General features: G+C 41.6%; 1 protein-coding gene across 1 annotated transcript; it reads right to left on the bottom strand.

Annotated features, from left to right (window-relative positions):
- Positions 1-4476: 4476 nt before the first annotated feature.
- LOC107299946 (epsin-3-like) lies at positions 4477-8668 on the bottom strand. The gene is made up of 2 exons (XM_029286908.1): positions 8083-8668; positions 4477-4616 (listed from the first exon to the last, which is right to left on the bottom strand). The coding sequence occupies exons 1-2, from the start codon at positions 8666-8668 to the stop codon at positions 4477-4479; spliced, it is 726 nt and encodes a 241-aa protein (XP_029142741.1).
- Between the last annotated feature and the right edge of the window lie 2970 nt (positions 8669-11638).

Genomic DNA, 11638 nt, shown 5'->3' with positions numbered 1-11638 from the left:
TTCCCCTTTTCCGGCGGGTGCCTTACCTCCCTGGAGCTGGGCCAGCTGGTGGTCGGCCTGCTCCGTCTCTGCCGCTTGCCAGCTACGCCTCGGCCGGCGCAGGGGGCAGAACCATGCATGCGCGGCGCTCCCGGGCAGGGAAAGTCCTCGACTTACGACCAGTTGGGTAGTCCTCGACTTACGACCGGTTTAGTCCTCGACTTACGACCGGTTTAGTCCTCGACTTACGACCGGTTTAGTCCTCAACTTACGACCGGTTGGGGGTCGCGGCATTAAAAAGGTTGAGAACCACTGGTCTATGAAAACTGGCCCCTGAGTAGTTACAAGCTAACTATATTACATTTCTTATATTTATAGACTGCTAAACCCCTAGGGACTCTCAATAGTTTATAGAGAAGATATACAAGAAACAAAACATATACAAAACTATAGTACAGAAATTAATGAAAATATGAAACAAAAAAAAATAAACCAAAACCATCTATAACCAAAGCAAGATGGAGTAAAGGCCTAAATGGCTTCTCTAAGACCTATGTTTTGAACATAACAGGATGGGAGCCAGTTGAATGTTCATTACAAGGTTCTTCCCAAAAGCTTGGTGCAACAACTGATAAGCAGCTGTGGCTAGACTCCCCTCCCTTTTACCCCCCTAAAATGGGGCACCCACTAATAGTTTCTCCCAGGTAGATTGACCATGCCAATTCCAATAGGAGAATGTGACTTTGCAGATAATTAGGCACAACACTTTGTAAGACTTTATATACAGAACTTTAAATTGCATCTATGACCCTACACTATTGGCAAGTAGTCAATAATTGACAACTATATTGGCAACCACATTACAGCATTGCTGTGTTCTGGAGAATGTTCATCACACAAGTTGTGCTCTGAACCAACTGCAGCTTCCATATGATCTTGAAAAGCTGTCCCACATACAGTATAGCATGTTGCAGTAGTCTAAGCAGGTGGTAATGAAGGCAGCAAGATTCTCCTACTCAGGTTAGGATTGCAACTGGATATCAATGAGGATGCAAAAAAAACCTTCCTTGACCACAACCTCCATGTGCTGCTGCAACAAAAGTAGTCAGTCTAGAAAAACCCACACATCACAGGCTTGCTTCTTCAGGAGTAAGGCCATCTCATCAAGAGACACCACTGGAGCAAGCACAGAATTCAGATGGGCAAATAAGCAACTCTTTTTACTAGAATTCCATTTAAGTTAGTTCTCGCCCATCCAGGACTTAAGCCTCCAGTCACTTGGACAGGACTCCAACTGCATTTCCTGTCTGGCCTGGGGAACATAGTTAACCCCAAACATTTGGATTACTTCTTCTGGTGGTTTAATGTAAATGGTAAACAGCCAGGAGCAAAGAACTGACTCTTGTAGAATCCAGAAAGGAAAAGCCGTCAAGCCAATTTCTCCTGCCTCACAACCACCAACCAGTGAAGTGAACCGTGCAACACATATGCACGCACACACACACACACATGCACACACACACACATGCACACACACACACACACACATTTATCAAAACCTGGAACTAATACTCTACATTAAAATGTAATAGAATGGAATGGTGTTTCACTCTTAAGTAGTCTGAAAGATGTCTTCATCCAAACTAAACTTAATTATATGCATATTCAACCATATTGCTATGCAGATACATCTCAGGACTGATATTATATTAAGAACAACATCCAAAACTTGTTTGTATAAGCAACTTTTCAAGCCTCATTCAAGGAGATCATAAGCTGGCCTTGAATATTTTGGCACTTGAAGCAAAAATCTAACGTAAACAGTTGGGGTCACACGATAATCTCCTCAAGGTACTAAAGAGTGAGCTGGTTTATCACCCTGTTACACAAGGACATAAGAGTGGATCTGTTAATTTTTACAAAAACAAGCTTGTGAACTACTTTCAGAAGTAGTTATAGCTTTCAGAAGAGTGTAAGCCTCTAGATGGGGGAACATTGCCCTAAGTCAAAATCTCCAGACTGGGGCTGTCTTAATCAGCTTCCTGCTTATTCAATGTTACTGGTGCCTTTTATGGCAAGAAAGATAGTTGGAATTGACCTTGTTTGTGTATGTAAGCAAATGTTTTAACAATCTTTTCGGAGAAGTTAAAGAAAAAGCCCTGTCAGGTGCAGTTTCTCTAGGTCTAAAGCACTTCTGTTGGAGACAATTTGCACAGCCCATAGCTGTAGATGCACTCGGTGCAAGTTCCCCTCTAGCATGATCTGTAAGTGCTGTCGATCAAATGAGAAAATATTATGTGTCATAAGTTGCAAGGAGACAGAGTAGAATTGTAACATCCTTAGTTCATCTTCGACATTGCAAAACAAAGAAAACACATTTTCCTACTAGTGACTAACCACATCTTTATAGCTTCAGAAATGGAAATCACTTGTGAGGAAATTACATATGATCCACATGCTGCATTATAGATGACATATCCAGAACTGACTAGAAGGAACTATTCCTGCATCATTAAAGGACAAGAAGGAATTTAAGCTAGTAGCCAATACATATTGTTTTTTTTAGCTATGTTCAATCTTATCACATATAAGATCCAAGGATTCTTCTCTATAGCTGCCAGAAATAAATCCTGGGCATACTTCAGTGTTTTAAAAATACAAACAACAGAATCCTACCAAGTAAGCCACAATTCAGGCTGTCCAAACTTCCTTCCTTCCAGATATGGTAACTTCAGCTCCCTGAACATCATCAGGACACAAGAAAAAAATGCACTAAGTAATGCCCCATTTTATCTTAATTCATTTCAGTGCCTACTATGTAAATCTCAGACCACAGATACAGAAATATCCAATACAATGTATACATATTTGCATTCAAAAGGAAGTCCTACTGATATCAGTAAAGCAATCTGACAATAATCCAGTATGCACAAGATCACAGCTTTTAAAGGAAATCCAACATAATGTAAATAGGAAAAGGACAATTCCTGGGGCCTTCCAAAATCTCTCCAGAGGGTGAGCCAATCAAACTCTGGAGGTTATGATGTATATCCAGGGGAAAGGGGAAGTTGCCTAAAATAAGGGCATAATAATAGGAGTTCTTTAAACAAAGCTTCCACTACAGCCTTATAAAATAAAGCTAATAATACTTTATAACATCCCACTCCTCTGAAAGTGAGCAGGAGGAGGAAGGAAATAAATGCATGTTCTACACTCTTCCCTTCTACTCACAGAACACTTATTGTTATGCCTCATCTTCAGGGAATTGCGTTTAAAAAAGAGGGAAGAGGAAAGACCTTGATATGTCCTTTATTTTTTTTAAAGTCATCGCTAGAGGATATTCATGATAAAAGGAGGTAGACCATGCTGCCACTACAAAAGCTTATCTTGTTCAACCTGCTATTACACGTAGGTGACTCTGCATGTGTTAGCATACAAGACAAAAGATAGTTAAATCAACAAAGTGTTAATACTCTTTGATGATATCTGGAATTCTTTTGCTTATCTTGAGCAGTCATAAGAAAATCAAAACCCAAACTCAACAAGGTTGCAGACAGTGATATCCAGAAATCTCTGCCTTGCTCCCATTCAGTGTTGCTCCAAATAAGGTTATCCCTGGGGCAGGGTCAAAAAAAGACAAGAGGGCAAGCACCCATGGGATAAAGCCTTGTCCCTTCCTAATGTGTGCCACATTAGAGTGGACCTTCAATTGTGCAGTGCACCAGCTTGACTTTTCTGATAAACACTCCACCCTGATCCCCTGGCTCTGAGACAATCTTTTTAGCTGTCTTCAAGCCCTGTTGCCTTCAGTCCTCATATAACCTACCCCAAATGCCCAAAGGCCATACCTGACAGACACTGGGCTGGGGAAGGCTGGCTTAATAAAGCAACCACATTTGACTCACTGGACTTAAGAAGAATTTCAGGAATTAAGAACTGTTAAGCAATGGATCAGCCTATCCTAGATCATCAGTGGGCTTCCTCTTGCTGGAGGTTTTCAAATGTAATCCTGCACTCAGCACTGAGTTGACTTATAAGATCCGTTCAAATTGTTACATTTCATGATTCTGTGTAATACTTACTACATCTTCCAGGTGCCAATATTGGGATTAAATTTGTCTTCCTCGTGTATTTTAGTTATTTAATTATATTTATCAACCACTTTCTTACTTGCATCAGCATTTATGGTAGCTACAACTAAATAAACAAAAAATATAAAAATTTAAAAGATAAAAATCAATGCAATTAAAATCAGGTATAATAGCTTCCACGTTGCTGTAACAAACGAACAAATAAACTTGCTCCCTTATCAAAGTGCACCTGGCCCCTGGTTTCAACAAGCCAACAAAACCTTCCTTGGGGAATGAAGCAAGACATCTTATTCTTTCTCCTTATTCCCATTTTCAACTTTATTGTGCCTGGCTTTTTGGTCCAGCTCACGGTCAACCTTTCTGGCAGCGGGTGTGCTTGGTACTCTCCCTTGGTATTTGCCAGGGTCTAAGGAACAAAAGCCGTCACCTTTTCTGCTTCTTCTCGACTCATTGCCAGGGCAAGCTGGAGCTGGAGCTCCTCTTCACCAGTAGTCTGTGGCCTTGCCTGCTCCAGGTCAGAGCTGAACCGAGGAGATGATGAAGAAGCTGAAGCCAAAGACAAAAAAAAAACACAACCAATTAGGAGGGCAAGTAGAATGAAAGCCATCCAAAGTATGCTCTGAAAGAAAGCCCAGTTGGTTCTACAGTGCTTTCTCAGAAAATCGGTGCACAGTCATTGGTGATTAGGTTAGCTACAGAAGCTCCCCTATAAGTTATCAGTTAATTATTAATAACAATTTATTAAATATACATGCCACCCAGCTCTCAGTGACTCTTGAGTTGTCTAGCATGAGCACTCTGAATCCTGCCTCACTGAACAGAGAGAAAGATGGAGAGAGAGAGACAGGCTAAGACAGTGGTTCTCAACCTTTTTAATGCCGCGACCCCAACCGGTCGTAAGTCGAGGACTAAACCGGTCGTAAGTTGAGGACTAAACCGGTCGTAAGTCAAGGACTACCCAACCGGTCGTAAGTCGAGGACTTTCCCTGCCCGGGAGCGCCGCACATGCGTGGTTCCGCCCCCTGCGCCAGCCGAGGCGTAGCTGGCAAGCGGCAGAGACCGAGCAGGCCGACCACCAGCTGGCCCAGCCCAAGGGAGTTAAGGCACTTGCCAGAAAAGGGGGAAAAAATGGCGGACAAAAAAAATGGCGGACAAAAAAAATGGCGGACAGCCTTGCTTGGCGACCCCCATGAAATGGTCGATCGACCCCAAATGGGGTCCCGACCCACAGGTTGAGAACCACTGGGCTAAGAGAAAGAAGAGTGGGAGACAGAGGATTGAAAGATGGATGGTCACAAGAGTCTATGGAGATTCTCAGTCATAGTTATCCGAAATGTGCTTTTTCATGAGGCAACTGGACTTTCTTGGTTTTCTTTGAAGACATTTTGCTTCTCATCCAAGAAGCTGAAGAAGAATATTTTTCTTCAAAGAAATGCTGCCCTCGAGAGAAAAACAGTCCTCCATTCTGTCCTAAAAATGTTTTTTTCAATTATCTCTTTCTGTGCTGATGGTTGTCTCCATTTTCTGCCTACCAACCTTCTGTGTTTTAATTTCATATGATGTCCAACAGTCGAAGGCTATGACTAACCCACATGCGGTGGGGGGGGGGGGAAATGAAGTTACATTTTATTTTGAAAACTCCAATCCACTTGTGTTTCTATAGCAACATTTTCCTTGAGTTTGGTGTGAGGAACAAAAAACAAAGTACATTGGTACCGCTGCACGAAGGTTCGAATCAGTGGCATGTGCAGGGTGTTGCTGGTGTTTTCAGCAGGGTTATAGGGTCAGAGCACAAGCCCTACTCCTTTGGGTCATACTTGTGATGTTGTGAGGCACATAGAAAAAACACCAGCCTTTGCTACAATGCTGAGGTTTAGTTAGTCTAATCCCCTTTCCCCAACCACACAGATGACACTGTTCCTAAAATTCTGTCAGGAACGGTGTAGGATTTAAGGCCCATATGCCTAAAAATGTGTTCTCCTAGGCTCAAAGGATGGAGTTTTTTTCAACATCTGGCATGCTAATACTGCTAGTGATATTTTTTTCCCCACATCCACATCAAAGGCATTGAATTAAAATGCAATTCTCTGTTAATTTATTCAGATGGCAACCCCACTTCTAAGGGCTTTCTTCTAGTCATGTACTTTTACCTCAGAAGCCTCACTGAATATATTCACAATAACTTCTAAACAAAAAAAAAATGTTAATAACAGCCACTCAAGGAATCTAGGAACTCAGACATTTCAATATCCACAATTTTCTATAAGATGCATGGTAGAAGTGGTTAAGTATAAAACTGATGGTTTTGTACACTATATAGAAATACTGAGCACTAAAGTGGCATTTTTAAAAATTAAACTTTTTGCAAGCTTACTACTTACTTAGCTTGCAAAAATTCAACAACTGCAATCCTGCAAGATGAATATGCCCTTGCTTATTTTAATGACTACATCAGCATCTGCTCAAATTCACTGTTCTGAATGTCTTGTTTATTTTTCAATTAATAACACTGTACAGTACTGGAATGTACAGCCTTTTTGAGTGGCAGTGGTGTTGCAAGGATTAAAGTCATGGCCCAGGCCTTTACTTCAAGCCCAGCATCACCACTGCCTCCAAGTGCTGCTTTTCGGGGTGGTCTAGATGGGGGAAAGGGGGGCGTAGGAGATGCTTCTCTTTTGTTCAAGAAGGTGTGACACACCAGCAGAATCAAGTTAGGCCTTTTCTAAATTTTTGACACGCCGAGCCCAAAAGGTTCGTCATCACTGCCCTAGATATATAGAATTCTCAGCAAACCCAGCTAACACAAGGGGTAAAGGATGGTAAAAGTTGCTGGAAATCTTAAGTTATATACTACCTAGATCAGTGGTTCTCAACTGGGTTGGGACCCCATTTGGGGTCGATCGACCATTTCACGGGGGTCGCCAAGCAAGGCTGTCCGCCATTTTTTTTGTCCGCCATTTTTTTTGTCCGCCATTTTTTTCCCCTTTTCCGGCAGGTGCCTTACCTCCCTTGGGCTAGGCCAGCTGGTGGTCGGCCTGCTCCGTCTCTGCCGCTTGCCAGCTACCCCTCGGCCGGCGCAGGGGGCGGAACCACGCATGCGCGGTGCTCCCGGGCAGGGAAAGTCCTCGACTTACGACCGGTTGGGTAGTCCTCAATTTACGACCGGTTTAGTCCTCAACTTACGACCGGTTTAGTCCTCGACCTACGACCGGTTGGGGTCGCGGCATTAAAAAGGTTGAGAACCACTGACCTAGATAGCCATGTACTCTTCTTATAATTTGGCCTTCTGAAAGCTTTCAAAAAGGCAAAATGATAGGGCTGTACACCATGATGCTTCCCTATTCAATCTTATATTCTCTATGTGATCCAGAGAGCTTCAAGTGGAAATATATGTAACTTTGTTCTGCTAAATATACAGTACTTTTAGATTCTTACAGGATCAGGGAATCCAACTTATTAGGATTTATCTAGGATTCTTTGATTGAATGAAACTACACTTTATATCAAGGTTGTAAAAGCAATGTAAAGACTTATAAAAATTCTGCTTAATGATAGTAGAAACAGTGAAGGTTTGGCTGTGGATTCATAAAGGACACTGGGGGAAATGTCAAGGAATAAAGGAAATCTACATACTTGGGACAGTTTCTATCTATGGGCCTTTTGAATCTGTGCCCATTCCTACTATCAGCAATCTGTGTCCCTCAAATATTACTTAGTACTTGCCAGGTTTCATTTCTCAAGCTCCATTGCGATAAATGGTAGAAATTTGGAAACATTTCAGTCAGTGTTGCAAACAATTGCCTCCAAAAGCATATGCTTTTATCTTTACATTGCAGTGTATTGCAACTGCTGGTCAAGATGTCCATGAACTTTACTACAGGATCACCAGCCCCCATGAAAGCATTCACAAATTAGATTATACATTTTCAAGGTTTGTTTGTTTTTTTTTGCCAAAGATGACTTGATCTGTCGGAGAAAAGGTGACACAGCCATATACCATTGCAGTACTCACAATTAAAGGAGGATGGAGAACCTCTTGATCTGCTGTAGTCATCGCCATACTGTGATGCCCGCCGTCCATAGGCCAGCTGGTGGCTGTTGCTGTTGCTGCTGCTAATGCCCATACCTTCAATGGACATCCGTTCTTTGGTTTTCAAGGCGTAGGTTCTCTCCTGCTTCAGCCTCTCTTCATCCTTTAGTAAGCTCATCACCTGCTTCACTTTTTCACGAACGTTGATGCCTTGATCTTTGCCATCACGGTCTATGTACTGGAACTCCTTTAAAGTCTGAATGGTATACAGATTCTCACGGCACTGATGAGCCACCTTCTCTGAGCCTGTTTTAATGAGGTAGTCTAGAAGAGTCAGGGCCTTGTAGACATGACGCCAGTTCTTGCCACTGTCATTCAGCCGTCTCCAGATCATACCCATGACCTCGGCAAAAGCCACTGTGTTGAAGGTCAGGTCAGCAATCTCAGACATTAAAGAGCTGGGGGGTCCCCAAGGATCATTGGAGGTGGCCTCACGCACCTTGATTTCTGCCTCAGAATAATTGTGCACAATGTTTTTCACCTGTCGACGCAAGGCAGAGGTCGTCATGGCTGAACCTGAAAAAAGACCTCACCTTGCAGAAAGAAATGATCCAAAGAAGAAAACTTGAGAGGCCCCAGGGAAGAATCAAAGCTTCAGAGTGATTGGTTAAGAAGTGCTAATTCTTCAGTTTCTACAATGAGCTAGAAAACAAATAATGGAAACTCTATTAAAATTATTATTCAGTTCAGCCATTTTAGCTGATCAGTTGTTTTATTCTATCCAGTCAGGGGAAAAAATGCATTTCTTCCTTTCTATCCCTCACCCTCTGCTCAATTTTTCTATTTTATGTTATTTCTTCAAAACCTAGAGCCGTTCCAGATAGTTCTAAGCCAGCCATGAGTTATTCAGCTAGAGTATTTGGGTAAAATTTATATAAGAAACTCCTTTAGTTCCTGAAATACTTCTATGCTAATTTTTTTCTGAGTACAATTACGGCATGGTGGACATATTGCAGTGCCATCTAAATTTACTTTTGTCACGTTGAGGGTCATACAGTACACCAAAAATGTGGGACCAAGCGCTGCGGTTCTGGAGAGATTTGAAGGGTTTTAAAGAGGAAATGAATGTTTTAAGCCTCTGCATTTCTTCTACCTTTTATCTCCACCCAGTAAAAACCTTCAAAAATGCATGGTTAGAAAGTAAATAGGCAGCCTATGTTAGTTTTGGTAATATATTATCTCATGATTATGGTTTTTTTTAACACCCAGTCTTTTCCCCAAGAGCTTATCTTAATTCACATAGTGGTCTCTCCTTCCTCCCCATAACAGTCCTACATGGTGGGCTGAGAAAAAGAAATGTTCACAGTTATCCAAGGAACTTCAAGATTGAGTAAATGAGGATGCAAATCTAGATGTCACCAGCCCAAATTCAGCCCCTTAGCCACTATGTTACCATGGCCTTCAGCCTGGTGGGCCATATTATTATTGAACTGTATTTCATGAGCAACTATAGTGGGAAAAATCTTTCTGAAAGAAGATAAGAAAATAGCAAGTGCTTGATGTTACAGAAATACATATCAGGAAATCCTGGGCTGTGTACCTCGACAAGGTCAAGTACTGTATAAGCAGTGATATGCTGAAGCCAGCCCATACTAGTTCATGAAAGCCAATGGTTATATTTTTTTGGAATTTTGCAAGTCATGTGGATCAGCTATTTGGTGGCTAGCAAGATAGGGAAGTGGCAGCAATGGACCAGAACTGGTTGTTATACATTTATTGGCACATCATTGTACTGTACATAACAGCTTTCTTTCATAGTAGGCAGTCTTAGAAAGAATAATTATATTATCCACCAAAAGAGATCTACGTGCCAAACTAAGGATCCATCTGTGCAAAGAGCAGGCTGTGAATAAACACTGCCATTTACAGTATGATCAAGGTCTCACTGAAATGATTGAACACATTTCTGCTTCAAATAGGAATGCCAATCTTTATCTGAAGCCCTTTCTTCATATTGTGAAAGCTGGATGAAAGCATTTTATGTTTTTCTACTTTAGGTTTTTCTGAGTAAAGTGGATAAGATACCCCAAATAATTTGGAATCAGGTTTACAGGTAGTTAATAGACATCACACCAAATCATACCAAACCAATCTTATCTCATTCTTTGATAAGGTGACCAAACTAGTATACCAGCGAAATGCAGTGGACATAGTATACCTAAATTTCAGTAAGGCATTTGACAAAGTGGACCACAACCCACTCCTTGGTAAGCTAGAAAAAGGTGGAATAGACAACATCACTACCAAATGGATCTGTAGCTGGCTGACAAACCGTACTCAACAAGTAGTCCTCAACGGCACTACATCCACATGGAGAGAAATAAGCAGTGGGATACCACAAGGTTCCATTTTAGGCCCAGTACTCTTCAACATCTTCATAAATGACTTAGACGAGGGAATGGAAGAGGAACTCATCAAATTTGCAGATGACACCAAACTATCAGGAATAGCCAACACTCCAGAAGACAAACTCAGGATCCAAAAAGATCTTGAGAAAGTCGAACAATGGGCCCTATCCAACAAAATGAGTTTCAACGTGGAGAAAAGCAAAGTCTATACTTAGGCAGGAAAAACCAAAGGCACGAATACAGATTGGGCAAGACCTGGCTTAAAAACAGTAACTGTGAGAGGGACCTTGGAGTCCTAGTGGATGATCACTTGACTATGAGCCAGCAGTGTGCAGCAGCAACCAAAAAAGCTAATACAGTCCTGGGTTGTATAAACAGAGGCATAGAACCAAGATCACACAAAGTACTAGCACCGCTTACAAAGCCCTAGTAAGACCACACCTGGAATATTGTAGCCAATTCTGGTCACCATATCACAAAAAAGATGTTGAGGGTTTGGAAAAAATTCGGAGAAGAGCAACTAGGATGATCAAAGGCCTGGAGGCTAAAACATACAAAGAACAGCTGCAAGACTTGGGTTTGGCTAGTCTAAAGAAAAGAAGAAACGGGAGACATGATAGCGGTGTTTCAGTATCTGAGCGGCTGCCACAAGGCAGAAGGGGTCAGGTTGTTCACCAGAGCACCAGAGGGAAGGACAAGAAACAATGGCTGGAAACTGATCAAGGAAAGAAGCAACCTGGATCTAAGGAGAAACTTCCTGACAGTGAGGACAATCAACCAGTGGAACAGCTTACCCCCAGAAATCGTGGGCACTCCATCACTGGAAATTTTTAAGAAGAGACTGGACAATCATCTGTCAGAGAGGGTATAGGTTCTCCTGCTTGAGCAGGGGGCTGGACTAGAAGACCTCCAAGGTCCCTTCCAGCTCTATTCTATTCTATTCTATTCTATTCTATTCTATTCTATTAATTTGGCATCTATATAATTCAACATAGCACACATGTTGTGAGTATATATTTCATGATACTTGTTTTACTTTACAAATCTACAGTATCTGAGAACAAAACAAAAACATATATTCATATTTCCTTAATGTAAAACAAAAATGAATTATAATTTACAAAAACAAG

The sequence above is a fragment of the Protobothrops mucrosquamatus genome, unplaced genomic scaffold (assembly GCF_001527695.2).
Source record: "Protobothrops mucrosquamatus isolate PMUCROS unplaced genomic scaffold, P.Mucros_1.0 scaffold5752, whole genome shotgun sequence".
In the NCBI taxonomy this organism is placed as follows: domain Eukaryota; kingdom Metazoa; phylum Chordata; class Lepidosauria; order Squamata; family Viperidae; genus Protobothrops; species Protobothrops mucrosquamatus.
The sequence above is the reverse complement of the archived record's forward strand: the minus strand, read 5'-3'. Positions and strand labels throughout refer to the sequence as shown.

Excerpts from the sequence above, each read along its gene's own strand:
- LOC107299946 (XM_029286908.1), bottom strand. The coding sequence starts at position 8,668 with ATGACGACCTCTGCCTTGCGTCGACAGGTGAAAAACATTGTGCACAAT. Across the intron at positions 4,617-8,082 it reads TTCTCCATCCTCCTTTAATT|CTTCTTCATCATCTCCTCGG; the intron begins GTGAGTACTGCA and ends CTTTGGCTTCAG.